Source organism: Chelonoidis abingdonii, chromosome 5 (genome assembly GCF_003597395.2).
Source record: "Chelonoidis abingdonii isolate Lonesome George chromosome 5, CheloAbing_2.0, whole genome shotgun sequence".
Taxonomy (NCBI): Eukaryota; Metazoa; Chordata; order Testudines; family Testudinidae; genus Chelonoidis; species Chelonoidis abingdonii.
This window is the reverse complement of record NC_133773.1, coordinates 29,055,600-29,075,418: the sequence shown is the minus strand read 5'-3', so window position 1 is coordinate 29,075,418 and position 19,819 is coordinate 29,055,600. Positions and strand designations below refer to the sequence as shown.

General features: G+C 36.4%; 1 protein-coding gene across 5 annotated transcripts in view; it reads right to left on the bottom strand.

Annotated features, from left to right (window-relative positions):
* ZGRF1 (zinc finger GRF-type containing 1) overlaps window positions 1–19,819 on the bottom strand; it is a 50,333-nt gene that overhangs the window by 25,272 nt on the left and 5,242 nt on the right. For 3 of the 5 annotated variants that reach the window (XM_032769733.2, XM_075066194.1, XM_075066195.1), the window contains exons 7-18: window positions 16,990–19,345; window positions 14,811–14,890; window positions 10,533–10,622; window positions 9,932–10,117; window positions 9,075–9,180; window positions 8,913–8,995; window positions 8,545–8,695; window positions 6,911–7,587; window positions 4,743–4,881; window positions 3,804–3,988; window positions 2,900–3,087; window positions 981–1,120 (exon numbers count right to left, since the gene is read on the bottom strand). In XM_032769733.2, the coding sequence (XP_032625624.1) occupies window positions 981–1,120; window positions 2,900–3,087; window positions 3,804–3,988; window positions 4,743–4,881; window positions 6,911–7,587; window positions 8,545–8,695; window positions 8,913–8,995; window positions 9,075–9,180; window positions 9,932–10,117; window positions 10,533–10,622; window positions 14,811–14,890; window positions 16,990–19,345 (4,381 nt within the window). The remainder of the gene's footprint in view (window positions 1–980; window positions 1,121–2,899; window positions 3,088–3,803; window positions 3,989–4,742; window positions 4,882–6,910; window positions 7,588–8,544; window positions 8,696–8,912; window positions 8,996–9,074; window positions 9,181–9,931; window positions 10,118–10,532; window positions 10,623–14,810; window positions 14,891–16,989; window positions 19,346–19,819) is intronic. The other 2 variants (XM_032769735.2, XM_075066193.1) reach the window with 2 other exon arrangements.

Genomic DNA, 19,819 nt, shown 5'->3' with positions numbered 1-19,819 from the left:
ATTACATTCTCAATTTGCCATACAATGGAGAACATAGAAAGAGGAATTATGAATTGTGTTAAAAGTCAAGTTTTCTGAACTGTGGAGGTATAAACACAGTTGCCCTCACCCAGTTCTGTCACACAAGTACTTCAATGTATGCAAGTAAGTGGTTTGTCCACACAGAATTTCAGTATCTGTAAACACAAACCCTGACTTCTGAGTACACTTTAGAGTACTGATGTACCTAGTATATGCAGAGGCAAATGTGCATGTATACTTCAGAAGATTTGTCCTATATAGTTATATTCTGTCTTTCAATTAGAAAAATCTCAAAGTGCATAAGTTAGACAGATATGAGAAACACCTCATCTACCACTGAAGTGCAGCCCACTCGAGTGGAATACAATAGCTGTCAAATAGGGGACTACAACACTAAATTTAAGTCCAGAAGTGAAAAATACCTGTGCCAAATGAAACTACAGAGAACGTTAGGTAGGCAGGATGTAATTATCAAAAATGTAATATGATTGTAGCACCAGGGCAGACAACTTCCTTGACCTTGTGAAAAGTTCTTTAATGACCACAGTGGTGAAGACCCTTCAGATAATATATATATGTCTACACTGAAAGGCAGTTCCTCTAGCAGAACACTAATCCCTAACATGGCAATGGATCACTAGGTCTGAACTAGTTCACAAAGAAGAGTGACTATTGAATAACCTACACTAATTTCTATAACCTGAACTTTTCTTAAAGGCTCCCCATTCAAATACTGACTATTCCTGACTATGGTTTTCAAAGTTTTTGCTTTTGTAATCATGAACAAACTTAACAATACATCTAGCTACCTTCCTAAAATCTGAACTAAGCTTCATTGCTTGTCAAGACTGATGGATCTGAGGTTTTTCTCTGCTGTGATAAATGCTTTAGAAGACCACTTTAGAGACAAAACAGGAACCTATATTAGACCTGACACTGAGATACTCAGATTCACTTACCTTTGCTGTATACAGAGGAGTACTCCTTTCTGCTCAATTTAAGATATAACTTGCTTTTAGAATCCCCATCAAATCTGGCATTTGCAATCATCAATTTCTTTAGCTTACTACAATGTTTTCTTTGAACATCAAAGGCTCTTCTGTTTTTTTAAAAAAAATATTACTTCAAGAGTCAGTATGTAATCTATGTGAAAATCTGGCAGATTTCTGATTCACCATATGAAACAAATCAGTCTTGTCAAATAACAGCAAAAATATTAAAATATTTTAATGACTTTTGCAATTTTTTCTCTCCTTTGAAGAGTTTATGAAACATTTATACCTATTAAGAGATACTTCACTGATATTTCTTACCTTCCCACCTACTTAACCAGGCAAGAAATGGGAATGTAACATTTTCCCCTTTGCTATTAGTTGCATAGCTGAATATAAAAGCATTAACTTTGAGAACACAAACATTTAGTGTTAAATTTGTTTTCCTTTGCTATATGACTTCAGTAGCAAGGCACACATGACATATTAAGCCTAATTTTTCGAGCTGTTTGGAAAACTTTATAAACAATTTGCAATTTCTACAAAAATGAAAAATATTTTTCACTTAAAATGGTTTGTTTCAAGACTATCCTTAATTTTCTATCCATTATCAAACCTATACATTTTGCCTATAGAGTAATCATGAACTTCTTAGGCAGTTGCCTCTACTGCTGTCCATAAATTTCAGCATCAGCATGAAACTTTGACAATTGTCTGCAGTGTTTCAAATGGATTGCTTTGAAAGCACTAGTGTTGGCTGTCTGCTGACTCAGAAAACACCATGCAGTCATTTTAAACTTCCTGATGTTAACTGAAGGTAATCTCCAAAGCCAGGAGGACTAGATTTAGGTTGGTTTTTGTTTATTTTTAAAATTGACAGCTTGAGGTCTACATAAATTGATGGCTTAGACCCCCACAACTTGTTAGGGAACATTTCACATTCACCATTGGCAAATGCCCAGGTGAAGTTTCAAATGGTAATGACTTTTAGTTACTACCAAAATGGGCCACAATGAACCTGTTGTTCTGAAAATGAAAAGCTCAATATACCGCAATTCGTCACCCGGTCAACACTGGGAATTCTTATCTGGTGAAGAGGCTGCAGCAATTTGGTGGCTAGTGAAATATCCCATTTTAATCACTTTAATGGAGAGAGCACTTGTAGAGGAGCTGTTTAATATAAAATGCAATAAACTGAGGTGGAATTTTACTTCCCCCATCATAACCCCACTGCTAGGGTCAAGATCTGGGATTCACGCAAATCACACCTTTATTGCCACCCTTTGTTGTAAATTCATGTTCACATTCAGAAGTTTTTCTTTGCTACCTCTCTACTTCTACTCAAGCTCCCTTGTTTATGCATCCTTGAAGCAGCTCTTCTGGCTACAGCATCACACTGGGAGTTCTGTTCAGCTGATTATTCACCACAGCCCCCAAAGATGCAAGCTTAAATCCTGGAGAAACTGGCTGGCAAAGATGCTTACCAAAGAACATTTCCAATTCGGCTTTACTGAGTGGATTTTGTTAAATCTTCCCAAACAGAATGTATTTATGGGAAAAGTTACACAAATGGTAACAAACGACAGTCAGAAGGGGCTTAAATGATTTATCAAATTGCTGGTACCCAATAATGTTTTCACAAGACTGATGAAGAAAGCAAAGTCCTGAAATGCCACTGCTGTATTTCTTTCTCAGTCTGAACTTCTTAAAATTTCCCCACAGAATCATTACCTCATTAGAAAAGATGGTGAACATGGGCCAGATTCTCTGCTGGTATAATTCCACTGAGGTTAATGGAATTACAGCAGCAAAACATTTATACGTGGGTATTTACAAATGTTAACTCTTATAGTGCCGTGTGAAGTATATTTTGTATTCCACTATACCTCACCAAAAGCTGGCAGTCCTCATAGATAGAAATCTTTTGACATCTGAGGTAAGCTCCAATACTTTTTATATCATGAAGCACTAGACTGTGTCTGGATTTTAGCTGTCCTGGGTTCACTTCTTCTATCCACTTGAAAAATTTACACTGGTCAGTTTTGGGGGCATCACAAGTATAAAAAAGGCGACCCTAGAATAAAGATAAACCACCAACATTTTATTTTGAAAATGCAAATCAATCTGTAAATTTGCTGGCCCATATTGGATGCTATCCAAATAAGAGAACAAATCTGCTTTTTCAGTAAGCTCCAAAAACCTGCTGGAAAACCAAACAGCTTCCCAGAATCACTCATTTCTGTAGTTCTTCACACAGCACACAGTCAACCTGTGGAACTCCTTGCCTGAGGAGGTTGTGAAAGCTAGGACTATAACAGGGTTTAAAAGAGAACTAGATAAATTCAGTCCATTAATGGCTATTAGCCAGCATGGGTAAGGAATGGTGTCCCTACCTGTTTGTCAGAGGGTGGAGACAGATGGCAGGAGAGAGATCACTTGATCATTACCTGTTAAGTTCACGCCCTCTGGGACACTTGGCACTAGTCACTGTCGGTAGACAGGATACTGGGCTGGATGGACCTTTGGTCTGATCCAGTATGGCCATTCTTATGTTATGTCATTGTGTACTAACTGTCTTTCATCACTATCCAAAGAATTCAATTTGATATTTAGCAAATTTATAGATTTAGAAACTCAAGTCTCAAGTTAACTATATATGTGTGTAAATAAAATGTTTATAGATGATGTATTAATAATCAAATTGATACTAGCAATGATCTTCACAATATAATCATTTTAATTTGTTAACAGAATATAATCTAAGTACCATAAAAAAGAAACAAACAGCACCTTATTTTGACCTTCTTTTTTAACCATAACAAGCTTTGCTGGATGCTTGTGATTGCAGAGTGGAACACAGTTTTCCTTACTTCCTTCTTGCCCATCTTTCACTGACTTGCAAAATGATGTGTTCACTTTGGAAAGAGCCTTGTGTAGCCTTTGTGACAGCTCAAAAAACAGTATGTTTAACTGCTCTTTATACAAAAAAAGAGGGGGGAATTAAGATTACCTTCAAATAATACTTGTGTACATAATAGTTAAGTAAACAAATGCATCTGAATTTGTTACTATCAACCTCAAATCTAGAAGGCCAATTTTTCAAAGATATAAACCTGACCTCTAAATATGACACCACTTTCTGAGTGTGAACAATTCAGAAATTTAGTTCCAACTACCTTATTTCCACAAGTCCCATTTAGGTGTGTAAACTGAAGGATTTGCATATTAAAATGATTGCACTTGAAAAAAGTTAGGTACAAATTTTGATGTGGGACTTAGGTGGTATGTGGGCCTTGGGATACACAACAGCACAGAGGTGAATTTCGCCCTCAGTCTGTTTTTGAAAAATTGGATTAAAAATAGCAATCAGTTTGAACCCACTGTTGTCAGAGTAACTAAGATAGTCAAATTAGACAGAAGTTACTGTTCCTCAACATGAAAATGCAGTACTTTGAGCAAAGCTACATATATCACTACATGGCACATGACATTTTTTAAATAAATGGTCAAGGAGTGAATAGGCAGAGGAGCCTAATATTCTCAGCCATAACAAAGTATATGTCAGAATTAAGGTGTGTGGGCAGGACAGCCAGTCAGGTGCCAAAACAGATACAAACCTAATATTAACATAATATGCATACCACTTCTTCACTTTGTGAAACTTGAGAAATTAATAGGTTGTGATTTTTTTATTTATTTATTATAGTTTCCAACAGATGTCAGCCATACCTGTTAAAGCAGCTGTAAAGATCTGTTTGTAATGAACATAAGATTGAAACACAGTAGGTATATATGTCTGCCTTTTAGGAAGATTAGTACATTTCACTTTATCCCCACTGGGAAAAGACAGCTCAGAGATAGATACGTCCTGCAAAGTAACAAAAGAAGGCATTAAAAAGCCTTGCCAAACCCTGATCCCCCTTATTCTTTTTATAAAATAAGTAATCCCAAATGGGAGGAATTTTGATTCCTAACTGATATGCAAAAGAAAAGCAGTCTGATTCACTTCAGTGGGACTACCCACATGTGTATAAATAAGCACATACAAGTTTTCAGTACTGGGGCTTTGGACAGCACTTTATACAGTAGTACCATATTCACTTCCAAAGTGAAGTTCTAAACAAAGTGAAATTCATCCCTGTACTGAGAGCCTGCACAAAGTCTATGCACAATCTAAATGCTGTTTTGAGAGCTTTAGTGGAAGTGCGGTATAGGCATGGTGCAGTTCTTAGCACACAGATGAATTCCACACAATCCATGATTAGCACCATTTCTGCACTGCAGAAAAACTAGTTTCACTTCTACAGTTCAGAAGACTTGTCGGCATTTTATTGTGTATATATCTTATTATCTGGGGGCTAAAATATGGCCTGCCAGGTTTGTGCCTGGAAACGAATATTTTCACCAATTCTCAAATATCTATTTTCTTGATTTGTAAACTGTAGAACTTTTGGTTTTGGTCCCCCTCCTCCCCAATTCAATCCACTTTTCACTTGTTTTGGACACTACTTTGTGTTCTGAACTCAAACATCTCTATTTGTATTTCTCAAGAAGCTCTTAGTTTATTACACAAATGACTCCTAACTGGTTTGCTTTTAATGTTAAAATGGATGAGAACTTAGAAAATTAACTACTGCATTTTGAAATAACACTTTTCAAGCCTTAATATTCTATGTTGTGTGAGCAATCTATATGAATAACCATAACCCTCAAGCTATAAATACAAAATATTGACTTAAAGGAATACTGTTAACTTTAAATGACAAAAAATTAATTGACTTTTATCTTTCACATTTTCCTATTTTCCCCAGTGTTCCTCCCTCCCTCTGCCACTGTTGTGTCAAAGGCAGGAAGAAAATGACTAACTATATACAGGGGAACTATGAAACTTACTGTGCATTTGACAATATTATGTAGATAAAGTACACAAACATTGTTTTAAACAGATGGACTCTTACATTTATAGTGACCTTAGTTGTCACTTACTAAAGTAGTAGGTAAAATGTGACTTTTTAAGTTGACTGGCACTAATGATTGCAAAAGCATGAAATCAGCCATTATAGTCTATCAAGTTAATTTTCCCCCCTCAAAACATTAACTTCTTTAACCAACTAACTAAAAATGGCTTTTATCTGAAGAAAACATGAATTTACATATAAATTTGAAGGGAAACAAACCTCAGAAAATTTGGAGGCAATTTTCATAAAGACCACATGAAATGCAGCTATAAGTCTTCTCTGTGCAAAAGTCACATGTTGAGGCACAGCTAAATATCATTTGCCTATAGAATTATCTATTTCCACCTGATGTGTGTGTGCTACAAATATGTTTTCAATCAGAACAACCAATTTTTGAAAGTGGCCTTGCAAATTCTGAACAAGATCATAACACCACAAATGGCTTCTTGTCATCTTCCTGGCATCAAAATTCAGAACGTACAAGTCTATATCTGGCAGTGGATGAGCCAGGAGTTGGTCATTAAACAGTGAGCAGAATAAAAATGTTTGTAGCATAAACTGTCTTTGTGCAGCAGCTAAAGATAGAGGACATAGTTCAATATTTAGCTGCAGTATCCCAAAGGAGATCAGACAAATGCAGTTAGAATGCTCAGTAAAATGTTTTTCTAACAACAATGAATATATCACACCATTCAGCCTTGCAAATTTTTACATCCTAGGACTTTTTTTTAACATAAGTAACATGTCATTGATCTTTTCTTCATCAAAAATGTGGATAAGTAGGTGGGTTTGTGTGTGTGCGCGCCTGGAATGGTGAATTTTCATGACTATATTTTGCAAGGATGTTTTTGACCAGCTCTGGATAGTACAGCCAGACATGCATTGCTGGTGGGGCAAACATGTAGTAAGTGTACACAGTCTGCTTGAATAGTTACGCACCTGGGTGCCTCCTATTACACCACGGTGAGTCAGCTGAGCTAACACCTTTTGTGCTTCTTCAGCAATAGGAATCTGGTTTAAGTGCAGAGAAATTATCTTCCCTTCTGAAACAGAATCTTGGCTGCTAAAATTTCTGCCATGTTTACCAAGTATGCCTTTTATCATCTGCAGATGCACAGAGTCTGGAAGGCTTTTATTCATGTCATCACTCTGACTCTCTCTAGTGTCAGCATGTGGCATTCCAAAGACATTCTCAGCACAGAAGTAATCAGTCAATTTCACATCACCTCTGTTTTGAGTTATCACGTCACACTGAGCTGTGTTTTGATATTTCAGCCACTTGCTTTGTCTGTTTTGTGAAGTCGCTTTAGAAAACACTGGCTGTATAAACTCCCTTTCTCTTTCTTGCAAGCACTCTACAGGCACAGAGGTTTCATACTTCCTGTCCTCAGGCCCAAAAGCACAGACAGGAAATTCTCCTGACTTGTCATAGAAGTTGACTGTTGGAGAGCCAAAGGATTGCTGGACTTCCTCACAGTCAATTACACCTGAATAATAAACTTCTGAGTCAGGAATCTCCTCAGTGGCAGGAACAATGATAAGTGGCGTTCTTGTTCTAAGTGTGGACGGGAGTCTTGAGAGGTTGCCGTCTCCTGAACAGGAGGACTCTTCTATTCCTATAAGGCAAATACGTCTTTAGCAACCTGCTGCACCAATCCTTCAGACACTATATTAATTTTAAAGACACACAGAATAAGCGAAATATTCCAACTTCCTTATTCATCTTGATTTTTATCATGCTTGTCCTCCTAGGTAGCAAGTCCTTCATGCTGGTATATCCTGAAGAGTACCAAACTAAATGCCAGCACTTAAATAGTCATTTCAAATGTGATTCTTATATCATTTAAATTCCTATTTTCAAATAACAATTTAGAAGAGTTGCACTTAAGACCTATATTCTCTAAAAATTGTTTCAGTATTCTAGCAGTATAGCCTCTACTATTGCAATTACTAACAAATATTTGGAACTCAGGGCTAGCTCAGCAGCATGCTTTCAAAAACATTATAGATTTCAGCTTTAACAGTTGCAAGAAATAAAAATACCACAAAGTAACTATTGTCCCATGTAAAAAATAAAGTTCTGGAATTACAAGAATCCTTTTCCCAAATTCAATATGAGAAGAATGGCCCAGATGTTAACACAGTCACTAAAAGTAGGTTCAATGGAAGAAAATTTCAAAGTAGGCAAATAAACAAATTACCGTACCAAGGGTGAAAGCTTCGCTTTGAGCTTTTTTAATGCCGTATTATAAAAGGCATTTGATTTGTTGCAAAGTTTCTTACTGGAGGAAATACTATTTCAGAGTACAACATGGCTTTAATTAACATACCCAGGCTAGCAAGATATTTTAGCTATTGCTATTTACAACTGTACACAAACACATATGAGACCTGAAACAAATGATAGTTGAAGGAGCTTGGCATTTGCCAGGAAGCACTCAGAACATTTCAGGATCTAGACATCAGTATACAGTAGCAGGTTTATGCAGTGGAACTTATTCAGTGTCACAGAACTTCAAAGCTCTGCAGGCAAAAGTAGCATAACCTGTAATTATAAAGAATATTTTTCTCACTGAAAAGGTATGCTGAATTATCTTTATCACTTGGTAAACATCTGGATGTCAGGGACTTCTGTTCTTGTATGTCTATCCTATTTTCTTCACTCATTGGAGTTGGGGACATAGAATCAGAATTCAAAGAAGGTACCTGCTGCACTGATAACACCTACATGCAAGGAAGCAATTTGAAAAGCTAAGTTAGGAAGAGAACAAACGTGAGATAGTAAAAAACAATTAATACTCAAAACATTGTTTACAACTACCTGAAACACTTCCTCCAAAACTCTGAGGAGGGGCATCTAACAAAATATAATATGGATATCAGATACTACTGTTATGACCATTATAGGAAAATAGACCTAAAATAAACAGCCTATTCACACCTTGTTGGGCTCCCAGGAAGTCCACTGTGTCAATCTCAAATTAAAATCTGAATGAGAAGATGTTGTAAAATTCAGCATCACTGCTGGGGGGAAAAGGAAAGACAACATTCAGACAGAATAATCATTCTGGGGGTCAGTCATTATTACTTCACATTTACTTACGAGATGCACTGGGGACTGGGTCTTCAATAAAGTCACATTTATTTTGAAAATTATCTTCTGTAATAAAGTTCAGATCTTCTTCTCTAAGACTTCTTGAGCCTGGGGACTTCAGAAAAAACTAATTTTATAAAGCTGATAAAATATTATTCATCTTTCAAAATTTTCATTTTAAATGGGAAGACCTCATTTCCAATCAAAAACTTTCAATCAAACAAAATATTTTCCCCTAGCAATGTTGCAGGTCTGGAAATAAAACATATAAGTGGTTTTTCTCCAGTTTCTTTAGTACTGTAAGGGACACTGTTCTGGAGAAAAGGATGGCACAATATTCCAGGAATCTGATACCAGATATTTAAGTCAGGACAATATGATCCAGACAGATTTTTTTCTTTTCCTTGATTCAGGATTCTGAAGTACATCATACTGTAACAGGACTGGGCAGTTACAGATGCCACTGTGAAGAACAGATCAGAATAGATCGTTACACTCCTGATCCCCCCAAATGCATAAACTGTAAAAGGCCTTGGTTGCATTCCTCTGGGAGGATGGTATTCAATTTAATACCCCATGTACAAATGTGTGTGTTTCACTGATCAGAGACACTGATAAAAATTCAGTCTTATAAACTCTTACTCACATGAACAAGGCCTCCAGCAGAGTAAAGATTTCTAGGATCATTACTCATTAATTATCACTCTTTAGCAAACTTTGTGAACGCAAACTAACTTTTTTAGTTCTTAGTGATTTTGAGATATTTATGGTGGCTTTAATAGCTAATTCTCTTCCTAAATGTTATTTCACATGATGTTTTCTTGGATTAGACTAAGGAAAGGCAACTAGAACAAACCTCATTTTACCTGTATTAAGCCAGTCATGACAGAACTGCTTGATAACTGGGGTGACAATAAATAATTGTCTGTTGTGAGGCTTTCGTGCTCAACCGTATCTGGGTATTGATTCCATCCTAGCTGTGAGTAGGGAGGTCTCATCACTAACTCACTAGTGGCTGATCCTTGTACCTGGTGCCCTTGAAATTCAGCAGGCTAGACAACATATTGTGATTATTAAAGCAAAAACTGTTTAGCAACAATCTATAATCTGAAACAGATTATCTGTAAATATAAAGGAAAAAAACACAACTGGTTTGCTCTTACAATACTGTATAGGGCAAGCATTAACTCGTATTTCTCCAACTAAGCACAAACTATTTTCCACATCTTTAATTCAACAGAAAATTGTGACATTTTCTTCCATTTACTGAACTATGAATTTGCAATCCATAATAAACTGCATACAGAAAGATATATATTAAAATGCAAACAAATCGGGAGGCCTAAGATGAATGTTTAACTATTTTTGATTGGAACTTTACTCAGCATTCTGTTGAAGATGGTGAACCATTATCTTAAATTTAAAAGACATATGGCATTGTTAGCACTTGAACTCCTTAGACTGTACCTTTGATTGGTGGTCAAAGGTTCCCTGGCCAGGTACTAGAGCTTGGAAAGCAGCAACAGATTTCTCTACTTCGTTGTTCATGGAAGATTGCTGGATACAAAACACCAAGAGCAAATTGGTCAGATAGTGTGATTGGTTATTCTGTACAGTCACTTTTGCAGATGACCTATTCTGGCTTGAAGTCAAAACTTGCTTCATGGAAAAAGTCCTGAATTTAACAATTAACCCAGATATAGAGCTCATGATTCTTCTGCAGCTAATATGTCTATACACTGTATACCATGCCCACTGTTTGGAAGCAGAAAATGTGTGGCCCCACTGTTGGCTAACTGTAATACACAACTGCTATGGGAAGAAACAGAAGAATGTGCTTAGAAAGATGCCTATTTCTGACAGTTGGAAGAATATGATAAATTTTAATTCTTGAGGGTTAAAGCAAAGGGCTAGTAACAGTACTAGAGAACATCAACATAATGTAGGCAGGCACTAAGCAAATGTCATCACACTGTCTGACCATGAACCTCAATCCAAGAAAGCACTAGGGCTCTTAGTAAAGTATCCTAGAAAGCAATGAGAGAAATCTTAAATAGTGAAAGTTTATAAAAAAAAAAACACCCTGGGGAAATAGCAACAACAAAAAGATACCAGTGATAATACCAGGGGAGGATAAGATAGCAGCATACCATAGCAGTGGGAATAGGCAGTAAGTATTTTGGAATAGGAGATACTTAATCCCAGATTCTGCTCCACAAGAGATCCTTTAACCATTTTAAGAAGATATGGCACTTTTTTTCTTCAAACAGCAGTGGGACCACTGAGGGCAACCATTACCCATCTTTTTGAGCTGGCCCTATTTCATCATGCAATAGTATCCCATTAAAGATTCTGGCTATGGAATTATTAGCAATAAAAAAATCACTTGGACTGCTTTGCCCAGATGGGAACAGTTCATTGCAAGAGAATGGCTGATGGATAAGAATGTAGGAAATAGGGCAGTGTATGAAGAACCTTAAAGAAATACTTATCAGAATGATTGTAGCAAGCAATGTTATGACTGTCATTATTTTTAAAATTTAATAGCGTTCTATAACATTTTGCTTTTTCTGCTTCCCCATTGTAATTTCCAAACAATACTGAAAATATTCACTTGTAGGCCCAATCCAGAACTCCTTACTTGGGTAAAACTTCCATTAATTTCTTACTAAGGTGGACAGGAACTTTATCAGAGGAGTGTGGGTAACTATCATTTGTTTTATAGCACTCAGAAGGCACCTCCTAGTACAGATAGACAAAATAAATGTGCTGCTGTGCTTAATGCCTTACAATCTAGTTTCAGGCAAGAAAGAACAAGGCAGGCAACTGAACAGTAGGGTGTGAAGGAGGATTACATGAACAAGATCACATGGTTAGCCACCAAAGGCATGTGAGTGGAATGATGGAACAATTGTTCTTTAAGTAGTCCTTGTGTCTCATTCAACTCCAATTCTTGAGATATAAAAGATGTGTGTGTGTATACACATCATTACAGAGCAGAAGGATTTGGTACATCATGTTAAAAGATCATAATATAAATGCAATGACATTTTTAAAATATTGAAAGAATTTTGGAATATGTGTGTAGAATATTTCATTGTTTGGGACTGAAACAAGAAGTGTGGCCCTACAGGTCAAAGAACAAACTGGTAAATTAATATTCTCTCTCTTTTATCATCTCATCCTACAAAAAATTAAACTTCAACATTATTCTGCCATCACTGATTTATTTGGTTTGATTTTTTTTAAGGCAATAATTATTAAGAGGGGAATTTTTACTAATACTATCATAGCTCATCCAAACTAAGGCCCCAGTCCTACACACACACACTCAAAACGTGTAGCGTTAAGCATGTGAGTAGTCCAACTGACTTCAATATAAATATTTAAGTGCTTGATTTTAAACCCAAGCATTAGTATTCTCAGGTTTGAGCGTAATATACTTACAAAGGAAAAAACACATTTATTTTTAAAGACAATCAACCTGTAAAGGTTTAAATGTTTCATCCACGGTAGATAAAATGTCATGCTGATTTCCTTGCAGAAGCAATGGCATATGTGCAAGTAAAAATGGTGATTATCTTTTGCGTTTATTTAATCTTTCTATATGAGATTTTAGTGGTTTTTCAGGTGTCTAGTTTTCACTGCAGTTAAACTGTACAAAATATAGTTCAGTTTAAAAAAATCAAATGACATTTTCACTCATTTTGTAGACTGTTTATATAGGAAAAAACTGAAGCAGTTTTTCCTAAAATATCTTAGATTAACTGTGATAGGAAGGGCAGAAGTTCTGACTACATTTTCAAGAAAACTTGAAGTTATTAGTTCCCCATTTAAAAATTAAACTCAGTAGGAACATAAGAATCACCATACTAGATGGGATAAGTGATCTATCTAGTCCTGTGTCCTTCCCCCAGAAGTGGCCAGATGCTCCAGAAGGTGTTAAGAAACCATGTAAGAAACAGTTACAGAATAACCTACACAAAAGAGAAGTCTCTTTCTAATCCTAGGCATACTGTGGTTGGCTTATCCCTTGAAGATGTATCACCATTTATGGTACTGAATACAACTCTGAATATTTTATATAAATGTCCTGATAAGCTCTTAACCTCAATAATATAGTTCAAAATGCAAGATCAAGCAGTTAGGGTCTACTCATGAGCACACAGTTTTATATCAGAAATTCTTATCAGCTGGAAGCAACAGAGAAGAGACTTGGGTCTGTAGGTTGATCCCAAGATGACTACAAGCCACCCATGCAGCTGTGAAAAATGCAAATGCAGTCTCAGGACGTATTGAGGCATTTCCAGCAGAAAGAGAGAAGTTTCAATGCCATTATACAAGACACTGTTAAGACCTCATTTGAAATACTGTGTATAATTCTGCTGATCCATATTCTAGAACAGTAGTTTTCAACTTTTTCATTTGTGGACCAATAAATTTCAAATGGAGATACAGACCCCTTTGGAAATCTTAGATATAGTCTGTGGAACCCCAGATGTCCACAGACCATAGGTTGAAAACCACTGTTCTAGAAAGATGAATGTAAACAAACAGGTGCAAACAACAGCTACTAGGATGATCAGGAAAATGGAAGACATATGAGAGACTGGAAGAGTTGGCTTATATAGTCTAGCAAAAAGAAGACAGAGGGAATACGATTACTCTTTATAAATACATCAGAGGAGTAAGTGCCAAGGAGATGAAGAGCTATTTAAGCTAAAGGGTAATGTTGACAGAACAACAAATGGATATAAACTGGCCATGAACAAATTCAGGCCGGAAATTAGGTTTCTAACCATCAAATGTGTGAACTTCTGGAACATATACAAAATAGGTATTGTATGGGCAAACAACTTCATTAGCTGTGAGAGAGAGCTGGACAAACAGGGCTGCTTGTGATGGTACAAGACAGAGGTCACAATCCCTGGGGCTCACGTCCAGTTTGTCTTATGTTCCTTAAAGCTCATGTTTCATGGCTTCAGTCAGCTACCAGGTGTCAGGAAGGCTTTTTCCCTTCTGTGTACTCTAGGAGGTTTTTTTTTTTTTTTTTTTTTTATCTTCTTCCCTTGAAACATCAGGGATTACCACGACTGGAAATAGGACATTGGACAGGAAGGCTCAGGGATCTGAAGTGGTACCAAGCATTCTCTCTCTCTCTGATACTTGGGCTGGCTGGTTCTTCATATGCCCACGGTCTAAGTGATTGCTATACATGGGTTCAGGAAGGAATCTTCCTCCAGGTCTGATTGGCAGTGACTGTGGGGAGGATTTCACCTTCCTGTGCAGTGAGTAGGGGTGGGTCACTTGCTAGGATTATCTGGGTATATCTCTCAATCATTTCCTTGCCATTGTGAAGGTCTTGGGCACAGGTGTACCTCAGTTCCTCCTATTCTCAGCTTGTGACACATAACAGTCTAGTCTTCTGTGGCTGTAATTCTATGGTCTAATTTTGGATGTTGGGTTTAGCATGTGGGTGGTGTTGGTCACCTGATTTACAGGTGGAAGGACTAGATGGTCTGGTGGTCCCTTATGGCCTTAAACCGTATGCGTAATATATTCTGGCAATGAGAACCACAGGTTAACAATGTGTTACATTAAAATTATGTAGGTATATTACATTATTTGTTTATATACCATCCCTCAGCTCAACCATTGTGGTGTCTCAAAGCATCAAGTGGATTTAAGGAGCAGCATGGAAGCTGATTTTATTTTGTACAGGAACATGCACATGAAATTAATTACCACCACTTCAGGAGGGTCAAAGTACAAATAAGAGGTCTGCATATCTTCTGAATAAGACACTTCAGCTAACTGTTGCCTAGCTACAAAAGAAGGAAAAACATAGTAAGTCTTAGTTACAATTTCAATTCAATCAGAAAAAATCTGAACGTTTACAGTCTGCTCCTGCAACCCTTACTCATGTAAGTAGTTATCCCCTGAAGTCATTGGCACTACTCATGGAAATAAGATATTCAGGTTTGGGACACGTTTAAGAAAGTTGCTACCAAGTACCAAAAACTGCATAAGGTATTTTATCATACATACTAATTGCACACATTTATGTCACTGTTGTATATAAAATAGTCTGACAGTACCACTCCAAAAGAGGCTGATACACTATTGATACACATTAAAATCCACAAATTACTGTAAGAGGTCCTCTGGAGCTGTTACTATTTCATGGCAAGAGCCCCAATTTTTTTTAAAGCCAGTTCCTAGGCTATTCATTGGTCATATATAAGGGAAAAAAATCCAGAATAATACCCTATCCTTGAAGACATTAGCAACTGCTCATATAAGTAAAGTTAAGCCTATGTCTAAGTCTCTGAAGGATGAGGACCTTACTAATTAATATTTTTCTTCATGTAGTTTTGATATCACAGCAAGTGTATGAAAGTTTCACATAGGAAAAGTCATAAAAAAAATTAATTAACAAAAGATCCTAACATCTTTGGAACTAATCCTGTGTCAAAACACTCAGCTTCCTTTAAAAAACTAAAAAACATAAAACCCAATTCTTTTAATGTAACCAGTTTTTGATGGAGGGTGGGAGGATGGAGTGGAACTATGCAAAAGGAATTAAAAAGGACATCTACATTAACTGAAAACTGCCAAAGTAACATTTTCAAATGTCTAAGGAGGTATTGCAAAAAAAGAAAAAAGCTTAGAGCCTACTTAAACAATATTTAGCAATATCCTTTTTAAATAACAACACAAATTTAAAATTAATCAAGGCCAACAATTACAGTTGTTGCCACTAGAGGCTTGATAGTTGCTAAAGTAGTTAGCATAAATTCTTTTTTTGGCTGGTTATACCTTATGTCTGTTTTTTTTTAAATTATTTTTCAGATTGTGATACCACACTTTTCAAATTAGCATCTCTCATTCACAAGTGAGTAATCATGTTATCAGGACCCACTGCTAGAATGGGAAATCTGAAATAAACTTGCAATATACAACAGATATTGCTTTCAGGCAGCTCAAGTATGTATTTTCCTACCTGGTTATACATTTTCCAGGAATTACATCTGTTCACCACGTTGTAAGAGTTGCTAGTTTCCTCAACTCCCACTAAGTTCAGAATTGATCCCCTTTACGTGTTTTCAATTACATATGCAGGGTCTGATTTTTATCATTTTAAATCTTTGTTTTATATACAAATGACAACAGCTTGAGGAAAACTCTGTTTATTTTAAATCTCAAAATGAAAGGAAGCCATCTTCAAAAAAATCTTACTTATGGAGGTTGTTCTCCCTTCACATGTTGTGCTGTTCACTCTAAAAACATATTACTGCTAAATACTGTCCAATTAGTTTAAATTGCAATGCACAAATAACTGCAGACAGAATTTGGCCCATTATCAGATTATTTTCAATTTTCTTTCAATAATTTTAACATTCTACTTTGATAAAAATTGTCAAATTTCAGTGCTTATGAATTACCATATTGAGAAATCAAATCCTTACCAGACTCAAATGTTAGGGGGGCCCGCTCCCAAATCCACTGAAGTCCATGTAAAGACTTCAGTGAGCTTTAGATCAGGCCTAAGAGCCTATTTACTCTAACCAATAACTGTGATGTTAACTAATTATCAATAAAAAAAAGTTACTCTATTTGTCTTCTGCCATTCTGAGTAACAAATCATCCATCTTCAATCCTTTTATATTCTAGCTGTTCCAGCATTCTTTGTTTTATTATCTACGCCACGATACTCATGGAGAGTATAAGATATCATCTGTAGAACATATAATTCAGTTTTCTAACTGGAAATACCTTTTTTCAACAGAATGAAATATTTATGGGAAAATAAAGCATAAATATAAAATATAGAATAAAATAAATAAAGCATAAAAATAAATATAGAAATCAAATATTTAAAAATTAATGTCATAATCCAATGTCAAATGGAATTTGACCTAACCTTCCAATTCTTCAGCTGGTTCACTTTTCTCTTTAGTAGTCTCTCGTTGATAAAGCAAACCATTATTGTCTTCCATCATTTGTAAACTTTCTAATGCTGTCTTATGTTCAGTCAAAGATCTTAAAAGAGTAATGTCATTTGCCAACTGAGGAAGCCCTGATGAATTATCAATTTGAGCCAAGTGTTTCAAGCAATCAGTTCCCATTCGTTCACCTTCCCTGGCTTCATGGATGGAAGGCATGATGCTTAATCCATTTTCAAACTCAGTTTCACCTATTCCGGCTTCCTTTGAAGTTGAATGCCTTTTTGTTAAAGGGTAAGTGGCAGTTCTGGAAACCCGAGTATGTTCTTTATCAAATGCAGTACAATATTTACCAGTAATATACTGGCACAGGTCATCGGAATTACAAGCCTTTAGCGATAAGGCCTGTAAAGGACTAATTGGTTTCATGTCATCACCACTAGCACCTAAGTAATTTTCTAAAGTACTATCCTGGGAATTTGTGCCTCCAAGATGTACAACATCTTTTTCAGGATTTTTGTCCATGACAGAAGTCTGTAAAGTAGCAGGAACATATGAAATAATTTCAGTTTTCTCAAACTTGTTGTTCCTAGTATCACATTCATAGTTACTGACTCTACTGTGCACAAAATCATTAGAGCACTTTTTATTCACTATTAAGTCACTAACGGTACACACTGGAGAGAAACTGAGGTCTTTCTTACTGCTAGGGGTTTCAGTATTTAATGTACTTGCATTCATCCCTTCTATAATGTTTTCAGCCCCTGACTGTCCCAGTTCAATCAAAGGAGTTAAAGCATCTTTCACACTCTTGTCACAACCTTCACAGGTTTCATCACCAAGTTTTAATGGCAGAGACTCTCTGATCTCATTATCGTCTCTCTCTCCCAGCACTGTTGAATATTTGACAACTCCTTCCTCATTACTATGTAGCATTACTTCACAGTTCCTATGAACCCTCCTCTCACCATTTTGTGCCATAGCTCCCTTTGTCAAGCATGCTGAACCCTGTGAAAACATGTTACTTTCACATACTACTTTATCTTCTGTGTCACTAAAATCAAAAGCATCCAACAGATTGAAGTTAATCTCCATGAACTGTTCAGCTTGATCACTAACATCTTCACATACAGTTAATTCCTCACTTATAGCTCCAGAACCAGCCCATGTTACGTGCCCAGAAATCCTAGACTCATTAACTACGCTTGCTGAATTTATTCTTGGCAGAGGTTCACTTTGTGACTGAGCAGAAGAAACTTTTGAATCTTTAAGACTCTCAGTTACTACATTTTCATTGGATTTAGGGAGATTTGTTTCAAAGGTAATGGACCCATTTGTGCTTCTAGAATAAACATCTTCTGAAGATGAGACAAATTGAATGTTACACTCTTTATTTATGTTTGATTCAGATAATACACAAGTATTTGGCTGGTCTTTGCCAAAACTTTCATTAATAGTTGGCAGTTGAGTTGCCCAGTCAGTTCTACTGGATGCAGATGCTTGAGAAACTGTTTTACAATCCCAGCTGTATTGCCTCTCATGATCTGTTAGTTCCATGCGACTGTAATTTAGCTCTTTTTCAACAGGCTGCACAAAGGCTGTCATGAACTGTGAAGCCTTTGGGTTGTAAGGGTCTTGTAAATCCAAACCTAAATTACTTGTTTTGTCATGTCTCCTTACTGTAACTTCTTTATCACAAGATAGTTCAGCCGAATTTGGCAGCATATATACATCCCAATGATTATGAGTTATAGTTTTCTCAGTAGTATACTGGTGCTGTATATTCTTAGCGCTTTCTCTGTCAGAGTTATCCATATGTCCTGATAGAGTTTCACTCTTTCGTTTAAATAAAATGCCTGTGTTTTCTGATGGCTGATCTCCAGAAAAACACTCTGTGATTTCAGAAGGTTTTTGCTCTTTGCACAGTTGTGTTGGCTTGGATTTCAGAAGTGCTATAATCTCTGCTTTGCTCCTGAGGTTCTGTGAGACTGCCACACCATTGATTGTCTGACAATTTGATTCCATCTGTCCAGAAATGGAGATGCTTTGGTTTCTATTATGTATCATTTCTTTGGGAATGCCAATATAAGAAGTGGAAACCAGTGAGGAGACAGACATACCGTCTCTATCGCTACTTGTGCAAGCATCATTATTAGAGCGTGATGGTAAATTAGTTTCTGCATCCTTCTTGCAAATAGTAGAAAATAAAGGAGAGGTGATATGCAACTGAGAAGGAAAGGAAGACTGAGACCACTTGGACGTAGGGGATATTATTGCTGCATCATCTTCCATTGGCATCATTTTCTTTTCAACTTGACGTGGCCCTTGGAAGCCCTAAGAGAGAAGCTTTTAATTTTAATCTTATTCATAAATCAACTTTTGAAATTAAAACATAAACAAACAGTAGAAAGCAACAGGGCATCTACTATGCTGCATGTTATCATCAAACAACTCGACACATTCATTGAACAACCCAAAATGATGATTCTTTTGTATCACACCCTTAACAGCAGCAATGCTGCTAAACATAACAGAAATCTATTAAACCAGGGAAAAATAACTCTTGATAATATTAAGAGTTTGCCTTACAGTCCCCAAAAAGCACAAAGAAATGTATCGGCATTAATAACGCTGGCATTAATCCACTCTGTTCCCATGCACTGCAACATATACATTATTGTGCAAACCATGTAATGTTTTGAGCCCCTCTGGAAAAAGGTGTTAAGAGAAAAATTGATAGACATTTAAGAATAATGGTATGAACGGAGACTGCTGAAATATACATGCATAAGAATTCACAGAATGATA